This window comes from Pseudonaja textilis, chromosome 15 (genome assembly GCF_049901715.1).
Source record: "Pseudonaja textilis isolate UNSWEBS1 chromosome 15, rPseTex1.2, whole genome shotgun sequence".
Lineage (NCBI taxonomy): Eukaryota > Metazoa > Chordata > Lepidosauria > Squamata > Elapidae > Pseudonaja > Pseudonaja textilis.
In genome coordinates this window covers 851,676-878,920 of record NC_142004.1, presented here as the reverse complement: position 1 = coordinate 878,920, position 27,245 = coordinate 851,676, and the positions used below count along the sequence as shown (strand labels likewise).

Below are 27,245 nucleotides of genomic sequence, written 5' to 3'. Positions count from 1 at the left end.
AACAAGTGGGGGCCACTCCCCAGCTGCAACCTTCAGACAGTTACTCCCAAGCAGCCAGCCACCTCCCAGCCGACGGCTTACTTGTGCCGTGAACCTCCTCGCCAGTGAAGCGGATGTTAAAGGCGTAAGTGGGGTCTCCTCCACTGGCCAACTTGACACAGAGCTGCGATGACGGGACACAAGCCAGTTGCCGGGCAGCCTGGCAGAAATAGGAATTTTCTGACGAACGAATCTCTCCTGTTGGCGAGGAGCAGAAAGAGAAGGCAGGTTGAAAACGGCCGTCGGCAGTTGTGAAGTTCCGACTCTCCCACCCAGCTCCGGAGGAGCAGAGAAGAAGGGGGGGCTTCCCCCGAAGTGCCTACCTCCCACTATTTCGAGGGGGTCCAAGGTGATCTCGGGGGCTGCGTGATCAGCTGTTCTCTGCACTGTGGCATTGAGCACGCGGTTCAAGACCGTCACTTTCGTGTCGTAAAAAATCAGTCCTGAAGGAACAGACCAAGCACCGCAGTCCTTCCTTGAGAGACAACCTCCCAACCTGGAATACTTGAGCCATTGCCCCCCTCCCAGGTGATCTGTTCCCTTTGCACGGTTGACGCTGTTTCTACTCATCGAAATTAAACTAATCCAATCTTTCTCCTGTCAAGTATTACAAAGTTGGCCTTGGGAGCCAGCCTGATGAGAAAGCCATCAAGAGTGGTCGCATGGTCTCCACCGGCTTTAGGGACCTGCCCCCGCCTCCTCATCCGCCCAAGCCCTGACCTTTGGCCTCTTGCAGAAGGGCGGCGATGCTGTTGGGGTACACCCTGGTCTGCCGGAGCTCCACCAGCGGAAGGAAGAAGGTCTCCAGGGTGGTGTTGAGGGACTGCAGCAAGGCGAACCGCAGGCGGAGGCTTTCGATGGGGACGCCTGTGACAGAGCACAGCGGTCAGGAGTTACTGGAAAACGGGGGGCGGGGGGCGGGATACAGGTACTGATCCCCCCCGAGGAGGAAGAGGGAGGGAGGGAGAGTCCTGCACGTACTCAAGAGGCAGGAGACCTGGGGGTCAGCTGCATCGGCAGAGTCCAGGTACACTTCGTGGGGGTGCAGCCGTGCAGGGGTGATGGCCAGGTGGCGGCAGAGCCGGTTGATGTACCGGACAAGGGCCACGTCCATCTCCAAGGACCACTTGCGGCAGGCTTTCTGGGCGTGCCTGGCGTCGAGGCAGGCGCACCTGGGGGAACGAGGAGGAGGGGGGCTCAGAGGAAGACCAACAGCCCCTACGCGGCTGCAAGCGTCTCCGACAGGTGCGCGCTCCCCTACCTTTCAAAATGGAGGTCGTAACCGCAGGACAGGATGGCTCGCCAGACGCTACGGATGTCCTGCTTTGCTCGGTCAATGACAAACCTGTGAAATCCCTCCAGGGTCAAATACTTCTCTTCGGGAGCTAAAATCGTTCGCCAAGGGAAATAAAGACGCAAACGTCAGCATGGAGACACCCAGGGGGTGGTATAAACCCCAGCCCCCGTTTGCTTTCTCCGTCCCAGCCGCTTCCTCCAATACCGAAAACACGTAACCCAACGTGGACTTCTATTCACTTTGAAATTAAAGCCCCCCTGGGGCTCTGGGCGGCTTCAGAACAGCCCCCCCCCCACTGGCCAATCCCTGCCAGTTACGGAACAACCCCCACCCCCACCCCAAAGCCCGGCGTTCCCTCCCCAGGCTGAAGAGAGCGGGTTGAGCTACCCTCCTGCTTCTTGGTGGGGATTTGTCGGGTCCTTCTCCTCCGGTTTTCCCTTCTCTGGAGACCGGGCCTTCACCGTTGGCTTCTTCTCGCTCAGGGCTGTCCTGCTAAAGGAGGAATGAGCAGCATCTTGGTCGACGGTCCCTCTGTGAGAAACGCAACTCGCACCACAACGTTTTGTCCTTGGGGGCCACAATTCCGGGCAGGTCCCTCCCCTCCCCCAAGGAGACCCACTGGGATAAAAGAGAGGGAGGTCCAGTCTGGGCCGCACCTGCGGGGCCACCCAGAGCAACGTTAGGGAGACGGAAGGGACGTGACCCACCGTGTCCTCCAGACGGACTTCCAGGGTCCTGGGGTCGCCCCGTTCCCCCCTGGGTGGAGGTGGGTGGCGGGTGCCCAGGAAGGCAAAGCTCTCTCACCTGACGCTGTTCAGCACGGCCTTCTCCTTGGCTGGCGGTTTGGTGACTGGCCGCTTGGTGCTCACGACCTTCACGGGGTGCTGTTCCTTGCCCCCCTTGCTGTATTTGCTCTTGTCAAACTTCGGCCTGGCGACCCCGTATTTTCTGAGGATCTTCAAGGGGGAAAGGCAGCATTTTAGGCGGGGGAGTCTGGCCAGACTCTGCCCTCCCACCAAGCAAGGCTGCCTCCCGAGGGCGGGGCGGGGCAGGGCGCCCACCTGGGTCAGCTGATCCTCCAGGGCCTTCTTGGGGGGACGGACGTGGGTGAAGAAGGTGTGCAAGAGGTTGCCGGGCGCCTGGGCGTTGATCTGCTCTTTGCTCAGGTAAATCTCCATCACTTTGGTGGGCTTGGCCGGCAACAGGCTCAGCATTTGCTCGGAATGGAGGCAGCTTTTAAAGATGTCCGTCAGGACTTCGCGGGCACCCGGCACCAGCTTGTCCCCTGTGGCAAAGAACAGCGAAGTCGTCGCAAGAGGCGTTTCCCGCTATCGTGCCTTTGACGCCACTTGACCCTCACGAAAAAGCTGTGCCTTAAATCAAGCGGACTGAGGGGTTTGCTTGCACCAAAGGTCTCCTCTGTGGGACCGCCTGGCCCGGCTCCGATTCGAGGCTGGAGCAGATCCAACTTTGGGGACTGGAGAACTCCAGGATCGCCGCCATTCGTGGATTCTAAGAAACCTTCTTGGTCCTTCTCCCTCCTACATACCAGGTGTGCACAAGGCACCTGTAAATGTGGCACACGCACACCCACCTTTGATGGTTTTGTCACTGAAGTAGTCTTCCAGTGCGGGGCTCCCTTGGGTATCAAACAAGCTCTGATTCACGGTCGAGACGGTCAGAATCTCCTCTGAGGACATCTCCATCAGCTCATCTTCCCCGTCCAGAGCGGACAGGCCAATCAGGTCGCTGCTGTTAAACAAGCTGGCCCGGATCTTCTCGATCTTGGCCCGGGATCTGATCTGCGTTGAAGAAAACCGAGGCGGGAGTGATTTGGAAGCCAGCCTGGGCAAGTCGAGCAGGGAACAATCCCCTCGGGACCCCTCAGAGGGGTCTGAGTTCTTCCCAGCCTGGTTTTCCTCGCAAGGGGCTATTTTTATAAGCAGCAGGGAAGAGCTGGCAAAGGAGGCGTTTCGTTCAGGAAAGGCTTTGTTTCTATAAAATAAGCTTCGTGAATTTAATGTTAATAAGGAATAATGTGATACGAAACAGAATAAGTAAGATGAATAGGTCACTATGGTCATGTTTGTACTGAGATGTGGAACCTGGTGAGAACTTTTATTTAAAAAATAAAAAAATAGGAGAGGAAATTGAACAGTGAAATTACTGGGCATGTCTAAATGATATGGTGACTGGCACAAGGAGAGAGTATTGAAATGTTGAAAAATTAAGCAATGCAGGATTATAATTTAATGCAATTATGGGTATCAAGAGATATGGTTGGTTTTAATTAATTTTGCTTGCATTAAATTGTATGATGTATCGGTGCCGCTCTATTTATGTATTGATGTGTATGTGTAGATTGAAATAAGAAAAACTTGATTATTAAAAAGACTCATTTCTAATGAATTGATCTTCCCAGAGTCACATTCTGCTCTTCTGTCTGAAACGGCTGCCAAGTAATCAGCCCCAGACAAGACCCCCGATCCAAGGCCGTTAGATTTTCCCCTCCCTTCCTTTCCCTCCCCTCCCCTCCCCCCTGCAATGCACAGGCAGGAAACGGCCCCCCGGGAGTCCTTCACACTCCGGGGGGGGGCGGCCTTTGCCTGGAGGCCCCTCACCTCCACCACAGCGAAGCCCTTGATGGGCCTGGACGGGACGGTCTGGCTGCCGAGCGAGGTGACGGTGTAGAGGGAGCCCACGTCAGAGGCTGAGGCCGTCTCCCCGTTGTCCAGCTGCTCCCCGAAGCTGCCCAGGCTGCCCAGGCTGCCGGTGCTGCAGAGCGACAGGTCCAAGCTCTCCTGGCTGGAGACCCCGTGCGGCTCCAGCAGGCTGGGCGGGACGGCCACCTCCAGGCCGGCCTGGAACTGGTCCACGGAAATGTCGCTGACCGTCCGGGAGATGCCCTGCGAGCTGCAGAGCGAGGCCTGGCTGGTCGAGGCGGAAGCGCTGACGCTCATGGCCGGCGTGACGCTGCTGGAGCTGCTGACGTCCAAGCTGTCCACGCTGCTGGACACCACCGGCTTCTCCAGCTCGGTCCGGCACTCCCCGCCCTCCGCTTTGTCCTTGGCCTTCCTGGGCAGCTCCTCCTGCACCGGGATGTAGATCTCATCCCGGAAGACGCCGCCGTGGGCGTTGCAGGCCTTGCGGATGGCGCTACGCACCACCCCATCCTCCAGGTGGGTGGGGATCCCGGAGATCACCAGCAGGCGGCTGTGAGCCGTCGCCCCGACCAGGGCCTGGCAGGCATCCGCCACCGCGTCATTGGTCACCCCCAAGCCCTGGGGGTCCTTCCTGGTGAGGTGCCGGAGGATGATGAGCAGGGTGAGGGCCCGGTGGAACCACAGCATGTCCTCTGGCTTGCTCCCCGCCATGCCCAGCAGGGCCGGGTCCGTGTCGGCTGCGCGGGAGGAGGATCGCTTCCCCGAAGGGGCCGCCTTCTCCCGTTTCATCTTCACTTTCTTCCTCTTGGAGAGGAGGCTGGGGCTCTGGGGGGTCTGCCCGGGGGAGGAGGAGGAGGAGGAGGAGGAATCGCTCAGGTTCGGGCCGCTGGTGGAAGACATGACGTTGGTGGTGATGCCCATGTTGACCGGCAGGGTCACTTCGGCCACCGCCAGGCAGGCCTCCATCAGCGCGTGGAAGTAGGTGGAGAACCTGCCTTGGTCGGCACCCCCCACCCCGGCCCCAGCCCCGGCGTTCCCAGACACCCAGCTCTGGGTCTCCTCGTCGTAGAGCTTGTGCAGCTCCGACTGCAGCGCCATCAGCATGGCCAGGCAGGGGTTGAGCTGCAGGGCGATGGAGGAGGAGAGGCCCGCCGGGCTCTTCCGCTGCTCCAGGCTGTGGACCTTGCGCAGCAGTTCGGCCAGGAGGTGGAACAGCAGCTCCTTCACGCAGGGGGCCATGCTGGTGGTCCACAGGAAGTTCCCTGGAAGCGTGGAAAGGGGACGGGGGACGGGGGGGGTTGCTTAAAGCTCAGCTGGAGGGAGACGCCCCCCAATTCACACACCGGACTTTTCACCCGCATCAGCTCTGAAATGGGCCTCACGATCGACTCAAGGCTGTGAAGCTTCCAGCCGGCTCTTAACTGGAGGCCAACCAAGTTTAGCTCCAGCAACCTGAGGGGGGGCGCGGCGAGCCCTTGAACTTCCCAGGAGCCCAAAGGGGTTGTGGAAGAGGCTGCGGCCCCCGGGGCCTTTCGGGGGCTCTTGTGATCATGCAGATTCCTTGGACAGCAGCGGGTGGATCCCTCGGCCAACAAGGGCCCGGTGGCCGATTCCTTTTCCCCCAGGGTCTCTATGCTCCCAATGTCCCGTTTTTGGTTCAGCTGACCGTTCTGTTTGCTGCCATTTTTCAAGGGCCGTAAATCCCCCCCAAGCCACATTTTGCACCGCAACCCGCTTCCCGTCTCACCTAGGATTTCCACTACTTGCAGGAACACCGAGGCAGGGATGGCGTCCTGCTCGTCTTCAGACCTCCCCTCGCCGTCCTCCTGCTTCCAGGCCAGTAGCTGCTCTGCGAACGCCACGGCCAGCGGGAACTCCAGTGGGAGGGAGTGCAGGACCAGCACGGCACCAGGAGGTGGGGACACGCCTTGAACGCAGACCCAGAAAAGCAGAAGAGCTTATTGGCCGAATTTAGGCTTGGAACGGCTCCCCTGTGTGTGCTGTTTCCCTAAGAGGAGGCTAACCTAAGCCCCAAAATATCTGACACGCACCAGCACCCTCCCTCCTGCCCCAGAACAAGGGCATCATCTCTTCATTCCCAACCCGACCGGAAAGTCTGGGCCAATGAAAGTAGCTCTGTTGGTCCCTGAGCTCCAGCTGCACAGGTCCCAGCTATGTCCAGAGACTCTCCTGACCCCAGGGCTCAACTCGAATGGACCGGAACCGGAATTCCTGGCCAGCCTGTAGCCATTCATCCAAAGTTCTGGTTTCCCATCGTACCCAGTTTGATGTGGACCTTGTCTGTGGAGATGATGACCGAAGGATACTGGTTGGTGGTGGGCGGAGGGGTCAGGCCCGTGTTGGTGGGAGAAGCGTCCCGAGGGTAGCACACGGCCTCGATGAGGTTCAGCTGGCCGTTCTTCTTGACCTTGTGGCCCAGGCCGTAGAGCAAGACCCGGGCCCAGGGGGCCTTGTAGAGGGACGAGCTGGAAAAGGCAAGGACGGGTTAGCCAGCAAGCTTCCCTTTCTGGCCCAGCTGAAGAGGCTGCAGCCACAGAGTCCCTCGATCTCCGCTGGGGCCACTTACTCTTTGCGGAATCCAGCCTGGCCCTCCTTGCAGGAGACGATGACAAACGCAGCCCCAGGGAAATGGACGTCCATGTTGACTTTGGACTCAGAAATGGGGAACTCCTCCGAGGGGAACTGCTCAGGGGCATTCTGAAGGCAGAAGGCAAAGCTGGATCAAACCGATTGCACCCCAAAAGGCCCCCAAAGGAGTGGGGAAGCGAGTGGAGGAGGAGGAGGAGGGCACCCCAAAAGGCCCCCAAAGGAGCGGGGAAGCGAGTGGAGGAGGCTGTGCCGGTCCCCCCTCCCAACGACTTGCCTGCAGGAAGCAGCAGAGCTGCCTGGTCAGGTCAAGCAGGCTCTCCTCCCCCTGGTGCAGGGTGCGAGCGATGGCGATGGTGAGCCACTCCTGGACCGTCTGGGCGTTGCCCTGGTAGAAGAGCTCGGTGGCCGAGCAGTTCTGGGAGTGGATGGAGTGCTGGAGGGACTGGGCCAGGAGGATGGACGTGGAGCTGATGGTGCCGTCTGGGCAGGAAGAAGGAAAACCAAAGGCCCCCGTCAACTCTCCGGCCTCTCCTGGGAAAGCCCACCGGGGGGGTCCGCAGCCCAGCCGCGACGGGGGCTGCTCTCTTTCCCTAGGCAGACGGGTTTCGGGGCAAAGCCGCAGAGCCCCCTCCACTGACGGGGCTGGAGGGGGGCAGGGGGCGGGCCTACCTGGAAGGGGCGGTGCCAGGAGCTGGTTGGAGAGCAGCTGCAGGTGCTCCAGGGTGATATCCCGCACGCTGAAGAGCTGAGTGAACAGGTGGGGCGTTTTGGGGGTGAAGATGTTGAGCAGGGCCATCCGGCAGTAGAGGCAGGCCAGCACGGCTTCGCAACGGAGGAGTTCCCTGAAAGAGGCCCGGGGGGTTCTGAAGCACACCGTCTCCACCAGCCGCACCGCTTGGAGGAGGAGGAGGAGGAAGGCCAACGTGCGCCCAGAACTGCACATTCCAAGGGGCCTTTTGGTGCCGCCGAGAGGAGCAACCGCACACCCTCCACAGTCGTGGACGTCTAAAGGTACGGAGCAGCCGCTCACCTGTGGATCTGGATGTTGGAGTTGTCCAAAGAAACCAGCCCGTTGGTGGCCGTCCTCCTGTAGCCAGCCGGGGGTCGCTCCAGCATGTCGATCGGGTACCAGTACCTGACCAGGACCCCCTCGCTCCGCAGGTAGGTCTCCACCTGCACCAGTTCGTTCACCTGGAAGGACAAACTCCACCGTTGCCCAAGACGTTTGGCACGGGGTGCCCAGGACGCGCCCCCCCCGCCCCTTCCTGGCTTCAACAGCGGCTCTCTACTTGCCGAATCAACGTCCAGGACCACCCCGTGCAGTCCAAAGGTCTTCAACATCCCACGGATGGCAAACTTGGGCAGGGCGGTTGCCACGGCATTGGTGGCCACGTTGTTGCTCTCCGGGTAGCGGGTCACGACCGTCAGACCTGGAAGAAGGAGGAGGAGGGGGGGAGGTTTAGTGCCAGGGCCTCTGAGCAGCCCTTTCAAGGGGGCCCTTTCTCCCTCTCCCCACGAGCCCCCAGGTGGGCAGAGACGGACGGATGCCAAGCCCCTCCTGGTCACTAAGCAGGTGCACCTTTCCGGACTTTGTCGATGGTGAACTTGTTGGCCTCGTCTTTGATGTCCTCGATGGTGGGGAGATAGAGATCGCGAGGGATGCCCCCGTTTTCCTCGTAGAGGAACTCCACCGTCTGCCGCGCTATGTCGACCATCCCTGAAAGGCAAACCAGTCTCTGGATTGGCCTCCAATCAAGGGTCAAGGTGAGAGGCGGGGTGGGCCGAGGGGAGGCTCCCCCTGCCCAGAGTTTCTGGCAGGCGCGCCCAGAACCTCCCGGGTCACACCCAGGAGAGGAAGAGGAAGAGGCAGGGAAGCCGGGGCGGGAGGCTGGGGTCCCCCCCCCCCAAGAGAGAGGGTCGACCTTTACCTAACTGCAGGGCTCCCTTAATCTGGTCCAAGCCGGATTTCCGCTCTGCTTCATTGCGGAAGCGCCTCCTGATTGTGGGGAAGACCTTGGTCTCCCAGGCCTTCACCAGCAGGGCGTAGTGGTCCTCCTGCAGAGGAAGGCAGCGGGGCGCTGAGGGGGCAAGGCGGTGCCCAGCCACGAACGGGGAACCGACAGCGGGCCCCTCCCCTCTCCTCCCCCCCCCGGGGGGGCTCCAGCATGGCGCCCCTGGCTCTGCTCACCCGCGGGACGTCGTCGTCGTCGTCATCGTCGCTCTCGTCATCCGCAATGGGCGGAGGGTGAAGGTCCGGTCCAGAGACGGTGAAGTTCTCGTAGCTGCGCTCCGTTTTGTAATGGCAAGAGGAGTCGCTGTCGTACTCTGGCAAGGGGGAGGGAGAGGGGGGCATTAAGAGAGGGGAGGGGGCAGTTCTCTCCCCATGACCCAGGCCTTTAGCCCCGTAAGACCGTCCCTTGGTTGTTTGTGTCTCATGATGTAGGGCGATTGTATTGCGATTGTGGTCATGATTCACCCCTTGTTGCTTGTATGGACGCTGAGAGCTTCTGCGCCAGAGAGAACCGCCTTGTGTGTCCAACCATACTTGGCCAATAGAAAGAACTGTGCTCTGTTCTGTTCTGTTCTATCCTATCCTATCCTATCCTATCCTAATTCTAATCTATTTCTTAGTCTATTCTATTCTATTCTAAATTCTAATTCTATTCTAATATTAGTTCTATTCTACTCTAATTCTATTCTATCCTAATTCTATCCTATCCTAATTCTAATATATTCCTTATTCTATTCTATTCTAATTCTAATGTTATTCTATTCTATTCTAATTCTAATGTTATTCTATTCTCTCCTATTCTCTTCTCTTCTCTTCTATTTTATCCTATCCTATCCTATCCTAGTTCTAATCTATTTCTTATTCTATCCTATTTCTATTCTTGTTCCTGTTTGCTTCAGTTTCTATTCCTGATTCCATCCTGTCCTGTCCTACATTTTGGCCATGCTGGTTAGCAGCTATTAGATACGCTTTGATGACTGATCGATCAAGTGGGACGCTCTGCCCCCAAGAGGAGACAATTCAGCCTTTTGTCACCAAAGGCGACGTGCCTGTTGGGATCTACTGTTCTAGAGATTCCCCTAGAACGCCACCGCTAAGCAATGTCCTTCCTGCGTTACTCCGACTTGGCTTTGCAAGGGAGGGGCGGGACAAGGAGCAGGCGCAGGCGCAGGGGAGCCTCACGTTGCTGAGCGGTGGCCACGGCTGCGATCCTGCAAGGAGGCCCGTGCGGCCCAGGATCGGAAGCGCTACTGGTGCCGGCGTCGTTGTCGCTGTCGGAGGCCATGGCGAAAGGCAGCACTTCGAAGTTGGCGCTGATCTCTTCTGCCAGATCGATGCAGAGGTCGGCGGCGTTCCGGTGGGCTTGTCCCTCCACGTAGGCAAACTGATGAGACCCAAAATTGGCCCGGACTTTGGTGTTCTAGAAGGAAACCGTAACACAAAAGAGCTCAGCTCTCGTAGAGCGTTTGGGATGCGCCTGCTCTCTGCAAGGAAAGCCGTGGTGTTCGCGGGGTTGGAGACAGGGGGAAAAAGGCTTCTACCGTCAAACAAATGCTGGTTTATTCTCAGACCTGCTTTTCCCTTCAGCACAAGGCAAAACAGTCCCTGCCTTCCACCTCTTCTGGGTTCTTATGATTGATTACACAGCAGGGGAGACGATGGCACCCCACACAAGCTCAGCTAATCTCTGAAAGGCTTGCTTCTTATACAAACTGTGTCACGTAAAAGAGCGGCTCTGTGGCGCAGTGGTTCGAGTGCTGCACTGCAGGCCACTTCTGCTGACTATCGGCTGTTCAAATCTCACCAGGCTCCAGGTCGACTCAGTCTTCCCTCCTTCCGAGGTGGGTAAAAGGAGGACCCAGATTGTGGGGGGGCAAGAGGCCGACTCTGTAAACCGCTTAGAGAGAGGGCTGTGAAAGCGCTGTAAACCGATATATAAGTCTAAGTGCTATTGCTTTATGACGCTACGCTTAAGGCTGAGCCCTGGCCCATCTGAACAGGAAGAGAGGTGTGATGTTTAACCTGCCTTCTTCTGGATATGGACCACTGGCCACATTCCTCCCGACACGTCTTCCAAATACGGCCCCAGCCGCTGTCCGCAGTAGGTGAAGTAGACCCTGCCTTTGGCCGGCTGCCCTGGAGGAGGAGGGGTCCCTTCCGTCCGCTCCCAGCCGATGCCTGCCACATCACCTGTGGAGGAGGCCCAGGGACCAGAGAGGGACTGAGTGGGGCTCTTCCACCACCACCCCACCCTCCCACCCCGGAGGAGGCCTTCTGCTTAACCACAGGCCGGAGGGGGCTTACCGGGGGAGAGAGCCACATCCAGGCGCACGCTCTTCCACTGCAGCAAACTGGAACCGTTGTAATGGACAGCTCGCCCGTTGCTGGGAATGCAGGAAGGAAGGGAGACATTCACAGAGGAGGGTCCCGACTCCCCCCTGGAGGGTCCCGGGCTTAGCAGTGAAACTTGGCCGTGGCAGGCAAGCAAATGTGTGTGATGGTTCTCGGGACGAGGGTAAAGCAACGTCTTAGTGAACGGATTCTAGGCAGACCCTCTGAAAGTGGCTTTATCTCGCTGAGGGATCCTCTTGCCGGCCCAGAGCTGCCCTGGGCCTGTTTTACCTAATGCAACAGACACCCCCACCCCCAAAACCACCCCCCCCAAGGCTCCAGTTCTTGCTCTCCCACCTCCCAAACCTACTTGTGGAAGAGGCAAGTGCCCACGGGGTTGGTCCACGCTCCATCCCGCTTCTCAGCTTCCGTGGCAAAGCCGAAGGAGACAATGGGGCCCGTGTCGTCATCTGCGTCTCCGTAGGACACGACTTCGATCTCCCAGTAGAAAGAGGGCGCCTGGGGAAGGAGCGGCCCCCCCGCAGGTGAGCCGAGGGGGCTTCACGGCGGCCTTCCCGAACGGTAGCTGGGCCCGCTGTGAACGCTCACCTGCACAGGAACTGCCGAGGTGGCATAAATGAAGGTGCCCCGAGGAAGCCCTCCCCCAGCGCTGGGGTCCGCCAGGAAGGTCACCGCGGTGAGATGGGAGGAGAACATGCAGGCTCGCACAGGTGGGAAGACCCTTGAGGGGCTCCAGGTGATTTCTTTAGGCTGAACCAAGAAGACACAGAGCTGCGTTTAATCACAGCTGCCGGGGCTGTCATCACCTGGTGGCCGCAGCACCCCAGGAACCGCAGCCTTGAACCCAGAGAAGGCTTTAAGCCCACCCCTCTTGCTCTGTATTTACCTGTCTTCGGTCTGCCTGGAGGGGAGGCGGGGGTGGCCGAGCGCTATCGCGGTAGAGCATCCGTAACCTTTCGCACTGCGCTTCGACAACAAGGAGCCGCTCCCCTAGAAGGGGGCAAAGGAAGACCCTTCAGACCCCGCTCACCCCTGCAAGAGCGTCTCTGAAGCTACATTTCTAGTCTCAGGGGCTATTCATGCGCCAACCGCTTCCTCCAAAGGGCCAAGCGCTGGTCAGACCACAAAGCCAAGGGGGGTTCCCAGCTGCGCTTTTTTCCCCCGCCTGTCCTTGACGTGATTAAGGAGAGGACCAAAGTTAGTCGCCAAGGACGCTGGGCAAGGTTGAGAATGACAAACCAGCTAGGTGGCCTTCAAATCCAGGAGGGATTTGAACTGGGATCTCCACAGTCCGATCCCGTTTCTTTAATCCACAATATTTTCCAGGCAGCCTCTTCTTTACTGCCTTCGGGATAATATTTTTTTCCGGTCACAATCACCCAGTCTACGTCTGTGACCGAAGACTCAGCTCTTACCGGGGCTGCACTCCTGGGCTACGAGGTTGAGGACTTCCACCGCAGCTGGACACTGCTGGATGAATTCTTCACAGAAGGAGGTGTCCTCCAAGAGCTGCGCCATCACCAGGCATGCTCTTGGGGGTGGGGGATGATGGGGGTGTCAGAGAGAGGGAGAGAGAGAGAGAGAGAGAGAAAAGGCAAAGCACGTCTTTAGGAGTTCTTGGGAATGGTCAGTGCCTTCTAGAGACCACCATAGGCCTTGAAGGAAAAGATCCTTTTGCTTGCTGGGAAACTCACCCAGTAGAAGGCCTTGAACCCTGAACTTCAACCCCAGTCAGGCAAATCAACTAGCCCAGGCAAACAGCCACGGGGTGACTGAGCCCCCGCAGGGCTCCAGTTTGATCTGGCCGTGGGATCCGTCCCCACCCACCTGGTTCGGATTTCAGCCAGCAGACGGACCACGGCCATGACCGGAGTCGAGCCGTCTCCCGTGGCAGGAAGCGAGGTGTGGATAGACAGGCTGCCCTCCTGCGGAAGCAACATGGACTGGACGGCTTGCACGACCTTCTCGGTGATGGACAGCTTCTGCAGAGGCAAGGCCTGAGGAGCAGCGGGAAAGCCAGAAGGGGTTATTTTCTGGAAAGCCAAGGAAGGTCCTGGTCTCATTGTGGCGCAGGCATTATTGTCCCAACCGGAAAGGAACGTCTGCCAGCCAAGAAGAAGAACCGAGGTAGCTGGGTACGTTGGGGTGGGGTTACTGCAGTTGACTTTAGAAAGTCAACCTTGCCTTCTTTAGATATAGAAAACTTAAAGTTCTCTCCCCACCACCATTATTTTTGGAATTGGCCTCTCTAATGATCTAAACTCTGGCGCTAACAGTTTAGCCTGAAGACAGAATTCTTTATTGGCCAAGTGTGATTAGACATACAAGGAATTTGTTTCCGGTACTTAAGCTCTCAATAGACATGCAACAATAACGATAAGCGACAAAGTTATAGAAACTGCGCCTTCAATTTAAACATTCACACACTGACCTGCTCCGTTCTGGGCGTTAAAACGGACTCACCTCTGACCGCGGAATGCAGAGCCTCGATAATGGAACGGTTAAAATGTCTGAGGCCTGGGAGGCCTTCCTGCAGTCTATGTTGACCGGTGGGAATTTGACCGTGGCTATCCCTTCCTGTTCATTAATGGAGGCCACCACTCCCACGCTTCTGGCAATTCCTCTGCCCAACACCTGTTGACAGGAGAAAAGGGAAGGTGGGGGAACACATTTAAGAGCCATCCGATATGGGGGCCAGGAGAGACGGGGCCCAAAATGTCAGTCTCTTCGGGGTTCGGTGAGTGACAAGAGGCCGGTGCCCACCTGAACTTCGGAGCCGATTTTGATGGTCTCCTTGAAGCCGCCCAGGGCACACAGGGCAGCCACCGCTTGGCGAGCGATCCTCTGCAGCTTGGCCAGCTTCCTTCCGTTGCTGCTGCCGTTCTCCAAGATGCTCTCGGCGTATTTCCCCAGCTGGGGGATGTACATCAGAGCACGAGACAAGACCTGGGAACGGGGAGAGGCCCAAGCGGGGGCGCGTTGGAGCCGCCTTCCCGGCAAGACCCTTCTCCGTGGATGCGGGCGGGTGGGTTACGAAGCACACCGGAATCCAGCCCAAAACTGTTGCCTCACATATACGCAGGAGGCATCGCGCGTTCCTTCACCCCCAGCGTCCTTTTCTAGGGAAATGCTCCCATTTCAGGCTTCCAAACATTTAAAACTTTCTCCCCAACCTGAGGGGCCTGCTGGCTGCAGAGAATATCAAGAACACCCCCCCCCCCTCCCCAAACTAACCCTGAGCCACGCAGCAAAGGACGGATGAAAGGGCGCTGGGCACTCCTCTCAGGCCAAACCAGCAGAGGCAGGAGGCAGCCTTCCGTGGCCGGAGAGCCGGACGCCCTTGTTCGTTTGCACAACGACAAGCTTGGTTGAAAAAAACCTGCAAAGCCAGCGCAGGGCAGGGCGAGGAGGAGCCCCTCCCCACTTACTTTCTCGGCGGTGGTGGTCCATATCTGAGCGGCGTTCGACTCGGGCGCCATGAGCAAGCTGTGAAGCAGAGCGATCACCTCCGCCGCCATGCTGTTGGCCACGTGCCCGCTGATGAAGGGCCGCACGGGGTCAGTCCTGAGGTGAGGGAGGGAGTCAGGCTCCAGCGTCCCACCCTGCCCACCCCCGTCGGGCGCCTGGCCCTCCCTCCCTCCCTGAAGCGGAGCCGAGAGGGAGGGATCGACCCTGCGCGGCTGCTTCCCAGGTCCAGGAACGCCCCCCTCCCGCCCCCAGGCGAGCTCTTTGGAGGGTCAGAGGTCAGCCTACCTGGCCAGCTCCGAGTTCCGCTCCCTGCAGGTGGAGGTCTGAGCCGTCTTCTTCTTGTCCCCCGTGGAGAGGCCGCTGGTGCTTTCGGGACTGGCCGTCTCCACCGGGGGGCCCACGCTCACAATCAGCCCAGATTGGGCCCACTTGGTGGCCTTCCGCAAAGCCGCCGCCGCCTCCTCTGTGATCACCTCGCAGCAGCCGCTCTGTGGAGGGAGGGAAGGAAGGCAGGCCTGGGTTGCCGTGGCCCCCGCCACGTCCTCACAGCGTGGAACCCTCGCTCGGAGGGCAGAAGGGGCCACCACCGGAGCCCGTCAAGGTCTGTGGGACCCTTGGCAAGGCCCTCCGGAGGGGTTGCTCTTACTTTGGTCATGTCTCGGTCCATCTTGACCACCTTCTCCATGTTGGCCCCTGTTCCCAGGCGGAAGGGGCGGCCTTCGGAGCTACTGCGAACAGAAGGAGCACAGAGGGTGAGAACGTGGAAGGAGGGTCCACCCGTGGCTCTTGAGGGTGCCACCCTCGGGCCGGGTTACCTCAGGAGCGGCTGGAGAACCTCGTGAGACGACTGGTCTTCCCGCTTGTGAATGAAGATGGAGAGCTTGCCGTCCACGGCCTCGCTCTCTTCTCCTGGGTCTTTGTCCCCTTTGAGGGAGCTTTTGGGGTTCGCCTTCGCCAGGGACATGTCTGGCTCCGAAGCGGTGGGGGAGAGAACCGTCTGGCATCCTGTTTGGGGGGAGAAGGAACGCTGATTCCAGCCAGGAAACCTTCCCTACCAGCTTCATTCAACCTGCAGCTCCTTCGCCCGGATTTGGTGGGGCAGATCCATCAGGCGCAGGACTCGAAGTCAGGATCTTGTTTAGCAACCCGGCCGACCCCCCCAACCGTGAGATGCTGGCTGGGGAGTTCTGGAGTCGTCGCATCTCACAGCCGCGAAAGGGAACCAGGGGATATTTCTCCGGAGCTTCCCAGGGGCTCCGAAAGGAGACGCCGCGTTGAGGTGGAGGCACCTCGGCCCTTCGCTACCTGGGACGACGTAATCCGCCAGCTTGGCCAAGAGCAGGGAGGCGATCTTGGAAGCCGGGTCGCCGGGGTCGTCTTGCTCGCTGTTCAGGGAGGGCACGGAGTAGCTCCAGGGGGGCAGCTCCACGTTCCCACAGTCCTCCACGCTCATGAGGGGAAGGGCGGCCCGGCAGAGCTGAAGGATGATGAGCACCAGCTTGGGGAGGGCGCTGGTCCAGAAGCAGAGAGAGGAGTTTGGAGACGCAGGCCGGCTGGCTGAGGATGGCTTTGCCAATGTGGCTCCTGGCGGGGGAGAAGGAAGGAAGGAAGGAAGGAAGGAAGGAAGGAAGGAAGGAAGGAAGGAAGGAAGGAAGGAAGGAAGGAAAGAAAGGAAGGTGAGAGAAGGAAGGAAGGAAGGAGGGAGGGAGGGAGGGAGGGAGGGAGGGAGGGAGGAAGGAAGGAAGGAAGGAAGGAAGGAAGGAAGGAAGGAAGGAAGGAAGGAAGGTGAGAGAAGGAAGGAAGGAAGGAGGGAGGGAGGGAGGAAGGAAGGAAGGAAGGAAGGAAGGAAGGAAGGATGGAAGGAAGGAAGGTGAGAGAACGAAGGAAGGAAGGAAGGAAGGAAGGTGAGAGAAGGAAGGAAGGAAGGAAGGTAGGTGAGAGAAGGAAGGAAGGAAGGAAGGAAGGAAGGAAGGAAGGAAGGAAGGAAGGAAGGAAGGAAGGTAAGAGAAGGAAGGAAGGAAGGAAGGAAGGAAGGAGAGAGAAGGAAGGAAGGATCCCATTTCAGGACAGCTGGACTGGAGATCAGAACCGTGGCTGATAAGGTGGGGGCTACTGCTCCGCAGGATTCGACCCTTAACCCTCCATCCAGAGACCGTCTCACAGACCACTGCTTTCCAACCATGGCATCATGAAGAGGTCTGGACTTCAACTCCCAGGATTCCCCAGGAGAATTCTGGGAGCCCAGGCATCTTTTAACTTGCCACGGTTGGGAAACTGGTAGCTCAGCTGGCTGCGGAATCCCGGGAGTTGGAAGTCCCGGCCTCTTCCGGCCGCCACAGCTGAGAAACACGGTACCTGGAAAGGTCATTCAGGAGGCTGAGGACGTCTTGCAAGGCATCGTTGCCGGCTGCCTGGTTGCCACAGCACTCGGTGGCTCGGGCCAGGTGATTGGTGAGGAGGCTGGAGACCTGGCGAGCGAGGCCCGAATGCACGGCCTCGGTGGATCCCCCTGCAAAAGGGTCGGCCCCGATGAGGGGAGTGAAAAGGGGCCCTCCCCCGCTCCCCCTGGACTCCCCCTGCAGCCTCCTCGCTCTTCCTGCAGGGCCAGCAGAGCTCCTACCTTCCTCCTTCTCCCACTCGACGCAACGATTGGCCAGCACCTGGAAAGCGGCCCAAGCCATGATGGCTACCTTCTGCTTCTTGGTCTGCTTCTCGCTGGAGCTGGACTCAGTCTGGCTGCTTAGGCTGCACAGGCGGTCCATCAGCTGCACCAGGCCGCTCCTCACCAGGCACTTCTCTTCGCTCCTGGGGAGGGGGAGGGAGGGGGGGGAAGGAAGCCGCAGAGGCCGGTCACCTGTGGGCCCGGGGGAGGCTGGAGAGGGCAGAGGGCAACGGGAACGCTGAGGCCGGGCAGGGCAAGGGCAGCTCTCCGGCTCACCTGGTGTAGGGAATGGTGCACAGCAGGCCGATGCTGTTGGCGCAGGCGATGGGGTAGCGCGCGCACAGGGCCACCACCGACGTCATGGTCTCCCCAAAGGCCTCCTGCACCTGCTCCACCATCCCTCCGCAGGTGAGCTCTTCGATTCTGTGGAAAGGGAGAAAGCCAGAGGCTCCCGAGCACAAGACGCCACCCGCTCGGAGGCCGTTCGAGCCTTAAAAGGTTGACGCAAATGTTATCCCAGGGAGTGCTGGGATTTTTCAAGGCAGCTTGAAGAGGTGGGGGCAGGGGTGGGATTCTACCGGTTCGCACCTATTCGCTAGAACCAGTTGTTAACATTCTAAGCAGTTCGGAGAACCAGTTGTTAGGAGAAATTACTGGGCTAATCCTGTAAGGAAGGCAGGAAGGAAACATTCTGGTGTTGCTTACAGAAACTGCCTCTCCGTTAACCCTGATTACATTCTTGGCAGGACTAGCCTTCCTGTCTCAGGAGCTTCTCTGGAGTTTTTTCCCCTCCTTTGCTGGTACTTTGCTTGTGTGGAGGGACCATTCAAAGTTACAATGGCACTGAAAAAAGTGACTTATGACCATTTTTCACACTCACGACTATTGCAGCATCCCCACAGTCACGAGAGGCCAGGGGAGGAGATGCGTGCCTCGATGTGAGTGATGTTGAGTTGGCCACACCCAGCCAGTCACATGACCACCAAGCCATGCCCACCAACTAAGCCACGCCCACAGAACTGGTTGTTAAAAAAACCGAATCCCACCCCGGGGGGGGGATAAGAGGTCTGGACCATTGCTGGCTGGGGAATTCTGGGAGTCGAAGTCCAGCTCTCTGCAAGCTACCAAGTTCGCGAAGGACCCCTTTTTAGAGGGCTGCTTTCAGGGGCTTTGCCAAGGAAACCGGGACTGACCGTGGGCCTCCCTGGAGCACCATCGTGACTGGGCCCACCAGGTGCGTCACTCCGCCCACACGGACCGCAGCCGTCAGCAGCTCCCTCATGTGCACCAGGGCCTGCTTCCGGGTGTTTCCACGCCGCCATCGCGTCTGAGCGGCCAACAGGAAGCTGCTGCTGGACACCTAGGAGAATAGTGGGGCAGGATGAGTGGACTGCACGGGCCACTGACCGACTCACTTGAGGGGGCTCAGGGTGTAACCTTTCCCCCGAAGGGAAATTCACTGAGTTTAAAAAAAAAAAAAAAATAGGGACTCCCACCGTGGCCAGAACAAAAACACATTTTAGAACATTCTTAGACATTCCAACCTCCTAAATGACAAGCTATTTCAATAATTAGATAGTATTTATTTGAGTTAGCCATTTATATTATTTTGATAACTCAAATGAGCTTTTAAGCAGCCTGATGGGACTTTAAATATTCACAGGTAACCGAGGCTGTTGGCTTTTTCTCTGGCTGCTTACGACGGTTTCTGTTCGGTGAGGTTTACTGGAGAACCGAAGTGTGCCTGGCCGGGTGAGGCCGCTGCCTTGCATTGGATGAGCCCAAGAGGCGGGCCTTACCGCTTGCTCAGGATTGGTTCCGATGAAGGCAAAGAGCTGTCCTAGCAGGACGCTGTAGGTGGGCTTGTCCCGGCTGTCATCGATGGCCAGCGACTGCAGGAGGGTGAAGGAGCTGCTCCTGTGGCTGGGAACGTGGCGCCGCCTGCGTGGAGAGGCACGAGAGGGGAGATCAGTGGGACCAGCCAACAGCCCGGACGTCCCTCCCAGCGACGGGGATGCCGACCTCTGGCTGGACCGGGTGAACTCCAGGTCTTCGTTTGCGATCATCTCCAGATCCGAGGGTGCCGACATGCTGCGGAGGAAGACTGGCTGGCGAACCGCGTGGGAGATGACCTTGGTTTCCGAGGCTGACTTGCACGCTGCGCGTTAAGGAGCAGGAAGAGGGCTGAGCCTTCGTGGACAGAAAACCCACAAAGGATCCAGGAAAGGGGGGGGCTTCCTCGATCTCGGCTGTGCAGGAAGGCGCTCAAAGGTGAGTGCTTCGGAGAAGGCCAGCCTGGCCCCTCCCCTCCCTCCTTACCTGGCGTCTCTGCCGGGGTGCCGGAGATGCTCCGGGTGAGGCCCGACTGGGCAGCGATGGTGACGTGCAGGAGCAGCTCTGCTCGGTTCATCAGGCTCTTGACCAGGATTTTGGTCTTCGCCATGGGATGCGAAGGCTTCTGGATCCCCGAGTTCACCTCCTGGAAGAATTTCTCCCTAAAGAGCCGGGGAGGGGAAAGCTCAGAGACAGGCAGGCTGGTAGCCTCCTCCTAGCTCCAGAACGAGGCGAAGGGTCGGACGGGCTCGGCTTCCGGGGCTGGGGAGCAACCCCCGCACATCGCCCCCTTCGCCAACCAGGAAGGAGCAGAGGTGGGCGACAGGCTTCCCGCCACGGCAAGGCGGCAAGAGTGGCACCAACCTCAGCGAAAGGACCATGTTCTCGAGATCTCCTCCGTCAAAAGAAATCTCCTTCATCGAGCACAGAAGCTCCAACTCTTTCATTTTGCTCTGAAAGGAAGGGAAGCAAACACGTGGGAAAAGGGGACCCGAGGAGTTCGTTCCTCTTCCTGAAAGGAGGTCTGATCCTTCGTGGGGTGAAAGCTGCCTCTCCACCTTCAGGCACAGCCTCTCCCCAAGGAGAACCCCTGGAAGGGGGCCACTGCCTTCCTGCCCTGCGGGGGAGCCTCTCGGAGGCTTCACCGGAAGCCCATAATCTATTCTTTCGCTCCGTTTAATTTATACGCTTCTTTGGGTTCTTCTTTGCAAGAATTCCCAAGGTTTCTGCCGAAGGAAGGCTTCTATTTCCACACAACCCGCTCCCTGCTCCAGACTGAGACCCTTTTCCCAGATATCTGGAAGAACTAAAACACGGGAGAGATGCTCTGGGTGACATTCCGGTTTGGTTTGTAACCCCCAAGGACTTCCCAGGGCCCTCCGGAGGCCTCGTTCGCTGGCAGACGCGCTTGGAGAAGCCAGACGTTCCCAGGACCAACAGCCGAGACCTTATTTCCCGCAGGGGATCAGGCAGCCGGTTTTAAAGCTGCACGCGGTTTGCCCAGGAGCAGTGAAAAATACAGCTCAGCATTTCACAGGAATTGAGAGGAAGGCGAAGAGGCCAACACCAAAGCAGCCCAGCGTAATCTGAGCTTCTTGGCCTTTACCTCATTGAAGTGATAATCGTAGAAGAAGGGCACGTTATTTTCCAGCTTCCCGTGCGTGGCGTCTTCCACCTCGCTCTGCCATTTCTGCTCCAGTTCAGCCACACTCTGGCCCAAAAGGGAGGGAAGCAGACCCATGAACGCGCTGGAGCCCTCCTTCCCTCGGGAAAAATAATTCACGTCCAGCCCACCGTGAGCCCCCAGGACCTGCAGCCGGAAGCAGCCACCGGATTTGCACGGCAGGCGTTACCTGCAGTTGTCTTTCCATGGCATTCAGTTTCTTGAAGGTTTCTCCCATGATTTTGCAGAGCAGGTCGTATTCCTCGGCGTGCTCCTCCTGATACTGGAAGTTGATGAGAGACTGGAGCGCGTCGACGAGGTTCAAGTGCTTGATCACGCACGAAACCACCATTTCCTCCATCACGTCCGGCTGGATCACCTCTCTGTTGAGGGCGAAACCCCCGCCCCCAAAACCAACATTTGACCAACGTTTGGCCTCCTGACAAATACCTGAGCGAGGCTGCAGGCGTTTTCTCCAGCTGCAGATGTGGAGAAGGCCAAGGTGACCAAAAGAAGTTCACCCACCCACCTGATGCTGGGCCGAAACTGAGGTCGGGCACGGCCAGATATTTCCCTGAGCTTGATCATGATTCCGGGCGGGAGTCGGATTCGGGGCAGGTCGAAATAGTGACCCACAGGCGGGACAAGGACGTCTGATGGGTACGTGAACTCCTGGTCTTCCTCAATGGTGAGAGGCAGCGGGGAAGGGCTGGGCGTGAGGGCTGGGGAGATCACCCCGTTGGCTTCCACTTGCCACTGGCACCTGAAACAAGGAGAGCACCCAAGGAGCGGCTTGTTGGCGGTTCCGTAGGAGGTTTCGCACCTGGCGGGGAATCGGCGGCTGGCCTCCCGCTTCCGCCCCACTCCGGGCTCCCTACCTCTGCAAGAGTTTGGACCGCAGCAGCTCTTGACACGTTTCCTCGTCCTTGGTGATCTCTGGCCCGTTGTACAGGATCCTCAGCATGGAGCAGGCCAGGACGGACAAGCCCAAGGCCAGGTCCACCAGGAAGGGCAACCCACCCGAGACGTCTTCCGAGGATTCCTGGGCAGCCCAGGGGAAGCAGAGAGAACACAGAGGGAGAGTGAGCCCGCACGCACCCGCCTGGCGCCTGACTATGAATCACGCTAAAAGTCGCCAGCACCGAGAGACCCAACCCAGCAGAGCAGAAATCTGTAAAGAGGCAGCTCTAAGGCGAGGAAGTTGGAAGGAGTTGCGCCTCCACGTTTACAAGGCGAATACACGGACTTCTCCCCATTCAGGAGCAGTGAATGAACGCTGACCTGCCTCCTTAAGTAGGACCTGGGGCTCAGCCTCCGCACCCCCACGCCACCCCTTGTAACTGGAAGAATGGCGAAGCCAGGTTCGGACGCGGTCAGGATTGAGTTGGATGTTAGTTACTCCCCCAGCTGAAGCCCAGCTCCCTACCTGCGCCCGGACCGTGCAGGCAAAGCCCCACATGGCTTTATCGGGGGTGTTGTGTTCTCGGCCACTCCGCATTTCGAAGGAGAAGGTGACGGTGTCCCCTTCCACCTGACAGTTTGGATGAGAAGAGAATCCACTGAACAAGCAAGCGGAAGCCGAGCCTCCGCCTTTTATTATTGCAAGATACAGAAGGAAATCGGGAAACGGCGTTCTCCTCTGAGGATTATGCCCGTGATCCAGGAAATCTGGTTTTTGTACGGTTGTAGGAGTGAGTGGCTTCTTTTTTTCTTTGAGTTGAATTTTTTTTTTCTTTTTTGTAAATTTTTTAAAATTGTTTTTTATATAGAACAAATCCATTCCGTTTCAATCGTTCATCGATTAGGCACATATTTTCAATTATTTAGCCATTATTAATAGTGTTTTTCTTATCCAATCTAACAATACAATAATAATCATATTCCTGTGTAAATGATAATATCCACTATACCTATTACATTAACTTCTCTGATGACCCCATAAATACATCCAATCCCTTTTAATTTGTTCTATTTTCTATCCATTGATAAAACAGATCCCATACCATATAATATTCAGATTCTTCTTTTTCTTTGATTTCTAGCGTCAATCTATTCATTTCTGCACGTTTGAATATTTGTTCACTTATTTTTCCCTCTATCGGTATCATATCATTTTCCCAATTTGGGGCAAATACAATTCTAGCTGCCATTAAAATGTGTATAATTAGAGAAACCTTGGGATTTCACCCGCAGGGGCGGGAAAGTGCTCTTCGGTACCTTTACTAAATCTTTCGGCCACCCGGTCCCCAAGACGCTCCGGCTGCCGTATCCTAAGATGTTGCCCCCGTATTCGGCAACCTTCCGGCTGTTCGTGTTGGGCCCGGCGTAGATCACCAGCTGCAGCAGAAGCACGACAGACAGAAGCCAGGGGCATGAGGGCAAATCGAAGCCTGTCTGAAGAGCTTCTCCGAGGGGAGCGGGCAGATCTTGTGCCGGCATCCTAGAGAGCTCCAAGGGAAACTTCCCCCAGGCCAGAAGGGCTTCAGGGCGGCCCCGTCTCTCTTCACAGGCCCCGGCACCCAGGGGGGGAGCTGATGGTCTGGCCCCAACTGACCTTATCGTAATCGTACTGGGAGGAGCATCGGCTGTCGAACCTCAGGTACAAGCAACGGGCTCCTGGGATGTGCACCGTCTCCTTAAACTTGTAGTTATCCCTGACGGGGTGAACGGTCTCCACCGTCTTGCCAGCAGCCCAAGGAGCCGGGATTTTCAAGCCGGTGAGGAACCCCGGCTCTTCTTTCTCTTCCAGCATTCTGGCATGAAGGGTAAAAAAAGGAGAAGCTACCAAAGGAGTAACTTTGTAGGACAGATTGAAAGGAATTGTGGACGCCAAATACTGGCATTGCTGTCACCGCATGACACTGGGCACAAACAAGAGAGGGAGGGAGGGAGGGAGGGAGGGAGGGAGGGAGGGAGGGAGGGAAGGAAGGAAGGAAGGAAGGAAGGAAGGAAGGAAGGAAAGGAAAGGAAAGGAAAGGAAAGGAAAGGAAAGGAAAGGAAAGGAAAGGAAAGGAAAGGAAAGGAAAGGAAAGGAAGGGAAGGGAAGGGAAGGAAGGAAGGGAAGGGAAGGAAGGAAGGAAGGAAGGAAGGAAGGAAGGAAGGAAGGAAGGAAGGAAGGAAGAAAGAAAGAAAGAAAGAAAGAAAGAAAGAAAGAAAGAAAGAAAGAAAGAAAGAAAGAAAGAAAGAAAGAAAGAACCAACCAACCAACCAACCAACCAACCAACCAACCAACCAACCAACCCAGGGAATACTCTGATGCTTGACGGCCACTCACCTCTCGTCGGGGAAGAGCTTGCTCCTCGGTTCAGAGGCCCCTGCAGGAGAACCGCTGGCGTCCGAGAAAACCGGAGACTGCGTTTTCAGCAACAAGGCCGTCTGCAACACAACACCAGGGCCAAGGGGTCACAAGGGGGTGGGGTGGGGGGTCTAGGGCCAACTCCAAGCCAAAGGGGGGGGGGGGAGAAAGGCAGGCGCTACCTGGCTGGTGTAGAGGACCAGCTGCACCAGCTGAGGCATGAGCGGATCGGCCACCATCAGGGTCTGGAGATTTGGATGCATCAGGGAGGTCAGCAGCACTGGAAGCAGGTGGCCCAGGATGGTGGCTTTGGTCACCTGCTCCAGGCCCTTCAACCTGCAAGGAGAGTCCTCCATCATCACCACCACAGCTGGGCCTTGGGGGAGTGGGCCGGGGAGGGTCCTCCCCTCAGCCCCAGGTCCTCCCCCCTCGAATCTCAGAGTGGGACCGTGGGGCCGAGTCTTCCGAAATGGCCTGCCCAATGGCTGCTAGCTTGGACGACTCTGGGCTAGCTGCGGTTGGACGCGTCCAGGCGCTCTCACACCGAACCGGCCATAAAACAGCCATAAAACTAGCTATGGGTCGGCCACCCCTGGACACGCCCCTTCAGCATTTTCCCGGGGGTCTTTTGGCCTCTTTCTGGGAGCAGCTTCGAGAGGGAGGGACCGAGGGCGTCTTTCCGGAACAAAAGGCCTTACCTCTGCTCCCTGTCCGGGATGTCGCTGTTGATCAGGGCGGTGGTGACCTGCTGCAGCTTCTCCAGGACTTCATCGCACCCCGTGAGGATCTGCATGGCCAGAGCCAAGATGCTGGTCTTGAGCTCCTACCAGGGAGACAAGCCAAGTTTCAGAGCTGCGTCCTGGCGGCCCCCACGGAAAACTCCGCTTCTAAATCCAACACGGAGGCTCATGCGAAAGAAAGACCGGCTTCCAGAGTTAATGGGATGAGCGTGATAACAAGCCAGGCGAGGTCTGTGGGGGGGCGGGGGGGATCTACCAGCCCACCCTCCCCACTCAGGACTCTTTTGCGGTGGATGGGCAACCTGGGGCAGGGGTGGCAGGACAGGTTAAACAAAAGAAATGCCACTACGCTCCTATCGCTCCGCCTCTGTCTGCAAGGACAACAGCAACAGCACTTTGACCGCTTCCTAGCCCTCTCTAAGCGGTTTACGGAGTCAGCCTCCTGCCCCCAACAATCTGGCTCCTCATTTTACCGACCTCGGAAGGGTGGAAGGTCGAGTCAACCTTGAGCCAGTGAGAATCGAACTGCTGGCAGCCGGCATTCAGCAGAATCCGCCTGCAACGCTGCGTTCTAATCATTTCGCCACCGAGGCTTTGCACGTAATGAATCCTCATTGTTAGACTACTTGAGCACTTTGTGGATTCTGGAGGCCGCTTAATTCCAAGACCACATTTCTTACTAGGCCACAAATTATTAACCCTCCTAAACTGGTCCAATTGAGACAGAAAAGCTGATATCCAGAGATTCAGCAAGAGGCTGGGAGATCCGCCACATTGGCCCTCGTGTTAATGTGGGTTTCCCGGTCATGTCTGGAAGGCGCCAGGATGGGGAAGCTGAATTTAATCACAGGTTTCACTGGAGAATCAATTAGTGCTTCTCTAAACCACAACTTCCCAACACGAGGATTCTTCAGACTGACCTTTCCCTGAAAAATCTGCTCTAGAATCTAACTGAGATCGTTCTGCCTAACTATCCCCGTTTCCCTGATTCAGGGGCGCAGCTCCCTTTTCGGCCTTGGCTGCCAAGGAAGGTTTGTCTTTGGGGAAACCGGAGGAAATTCCAGCCAGCTGATAGCGCAGCGGGATGCTAAGCAGGCCGGGATCAACTCTGCCGGTACTTATCAGAACGATTAATCCAGCCTGCCTTTTGGGCCGGACAAGGAACGAAACCGTCCTAGAAGGGAAGAGAGGATGAGAGCAACTGCAGAGAGGAACGGAAGACAACAAAACAGAAAACGAAATAATGGGTGTGGCTGGATGAGACGTGGCGTGGACACATTTAGCATTTACTCCAGACAGTGACGGACGTATCCGAGTGAGGACAAAGGATGAGCCACTAATAACCTTCCTGAACAGCAAGAAGGAAACCGACAGAAATGACCCTGGCCCAGTTGGGGGCTCAGCCAAGCAGAGGGCACAATGGACCAAGACACACCCCTCCCTCATCTTAAACGGTTCAGACAACAGAGACAAAGCCCAACCAGGGGGGGGGAAAACAGGCTGAGCACCTGAGGGAGGTAGCCAGGGACGGGCTTGAAGGGGACCTTTTCCAGACAGGGCTGAGAGAAGCTAGCAAAGGTGAGCGCAGAACTCTTCCTGCAAGGATTCTGCAGGGAAGCTTTTAGCCAGGGCTGCTCCGGGCCGAGTGAAGAGCTGGAGCACCCAGTCACAGGACCACGACCACAGACGGTGAGCACGGAGAGGGCCATACCCACCCGTTGGCTGGAGCCGCGGCAGCACCGGGGTCAGGAGAAAGCGAGGGCAGTGGAGTTTCGGACTTGGTGTTTACCTGTACCTTCAAGGTCTCTCCCTGCAAGGAGCTGTCACTGTCATCGCTTTCGTCAGGCTTAATCAAAACGGTATTACTCAGAAGGTGGTTCTGTACAGCCATCAGGTACCGCAGGCAGGCAGAGGCGGCCTTCAAGACAAACGGGGACATGGGGGGGGGGGTTTCCCTCGTGGCCCCACTGCCTCGCAAAGCAGCCAAGGCAGCAGGCTCTCTCGGAGGCCCCAGGCACACTCACAAACGGGGGCAGAACGCAAAGGGAACGTCCCGTCCGTCTCTAGCTGCGGGGCTCACAGCGTGGCAAAGAAGTGCCAGAAAATGTTGGCCCATTAATTCAAGCTAACGTGGGGGAGACGTATGGCAAGTCCCTGGACCTTACCAAACTGAAAGACGAGTCAGCGTGGAGTAATCCCATTTATGTGAAAAACAACGGTGAGCTTGAGCGCCTCGCATGTTAACCTCCTGGACCAGGAACCCGGGAAGGAGGAGAGCCAGACTGACAGAGACTCCCGCCCACCAATCCCAGGGACGGTCGAGGCTCCTCAATTCCCCAGAAGGAGAAACTATCCCCCTTCCCCTCCTTCTCCCCACGGCAGCCCCCGAAGAGAGCCAGTGGGGGGGGGGGTTTTGGGGGGCCACGGTTACTCACAGGCACAGTGGAGAGAAGCCTCTGGAATTCATCTCGAGAGACGATTTGGCACTTGGTGATTAAGACACAAGATTCTCGGACCACGATCTTGAGAATGTAGTGCAAAAGTTCGTCGTTCAGCCTGAGAGGCGGGACAGAGGAGGGAGGGTCAGAAGGGAAGCCAGGCGGACTCGAGGA

The 27,245-nt window shown here is 57.6% G+C and overlaps 1 protein-coding gene across 1 annotated transcript in view; it reads right to left on the bottom strand.

Annotated features, from left to right (window-relative positions):
- The window catches only part of HECTD4 (HECT domain E3 ubiquitin protein ligase 4), a 46,278-nt gene that overhangs the window by 3,668 nt on the left and 15,365 nt on the right, over positions 1-27,245 (bottom strand). Inside the window, 56 exon segments of the mRNA XM_087913275.1 lie at positions 82-237; positions 363-482; positions 760-906; positions 1,021-1,211; positions 1,301-1,424; positions 1,724-1,749; positions 1,751-1,828; positions 2,141-2,292; positions 2,398-2,621; positions 2,931-3,138; positions 3,958-5,261; positions 5,747-5,926; positions 6,280-6,485; positions 6,587-6,717; positions 6,884-7,089; positions 7,279-7,451; positions 7,640-8,039; positions 8,189-8,326; positions 8,538-8,664; positions 8,798-8,934; positions 9,803-10,040; positions 10,647-10,810; positions 10,925-11,004; positions 11,322-11,470; positions 11,561-11,722; positions 11,859-11,962; positions 12,388-12,503; positions 12,800-12,969; positions 13,436-13,606; positions 13,736-13,918; positions 14,401-14,536; positions 14,726-14,928; positions 15,087-15,168; positions 15,256-15,445; positions 15,746-15,945; positions 15,947-16,024; positions 16,796-16,949; positions 17,061-17,245; positions 17,379-17,525; positions 18,296-18,462; positions 18,902-19,043; positions 19,125-19,260; positions 19,422-19,597; positions 19,800-19,888; positions 20,542-20,646; positions 20,789-20,981; positions 21,128-21,361; positions 21,477-21,640; positions 22,025-22,129; positions 22,816-22,935; positions 23,153-23,351; positions 23,873-23,973; positions 24,076-24,229; positions 24,592-24,716; positions 26,423-26,551; positions 27,069-27,189. Of these exon segments, the coding sequence (XP_087769401.1) occupies positions 82-237; positions 363-482; positions 760-906; positions 1,021-1,211; positions 1,301-1,424; positions 1,724-1,749; positions 1,751-1,828; positions 2,141-2,292; positions 2,398-2,621; positions 2,931-3,138; positions 3,958-5,261; positions 5,747-5,926; positions 6,280-6,485; positions 6,587-6,717; positions 6,884-7,089; positions 7,279-7,451; positions 7,640-8,039; positions 8,189-8,326; positions 8,538-8,664; positions 8,798-8,934; positions 9,803-10,040; positions 10,647-10,810; positions 10,925-11,004; positions 11,322-11,470; positions 11,561-11,722; positions 11,859-11,962; positions 12,388-12,503; positions 12,800-12,969; positions 13,436-13,606; positions 13,736-13,918; positions 14,401-14,536; positions 14,726-14,928; positions 15,087-15,168; positions 15,256-15,445; positions 15,746-15,945; positions 15,947-16,024; positions 16,796-16,949; positions 17,061-17,245; positions 17,379-17,525; positions 18,296-18,462; positions 18,902-19,043; positions 19,125-19,260; positions 19,422-19,597; positions 19,800-19,888; positions 20,542-20,646; positions 20,789-20,981; positions 21,128-21,361; positions 21,477-21,640; positions 22,025-22,129; positions 22,816-22,935; positions 23,153-23,351; positions 23,873-23,973; positions 24,076-24,229; positions 24,592-24,716; positions 26,423-26,551; positions 27,069-27,189 (9,800 nt within the window).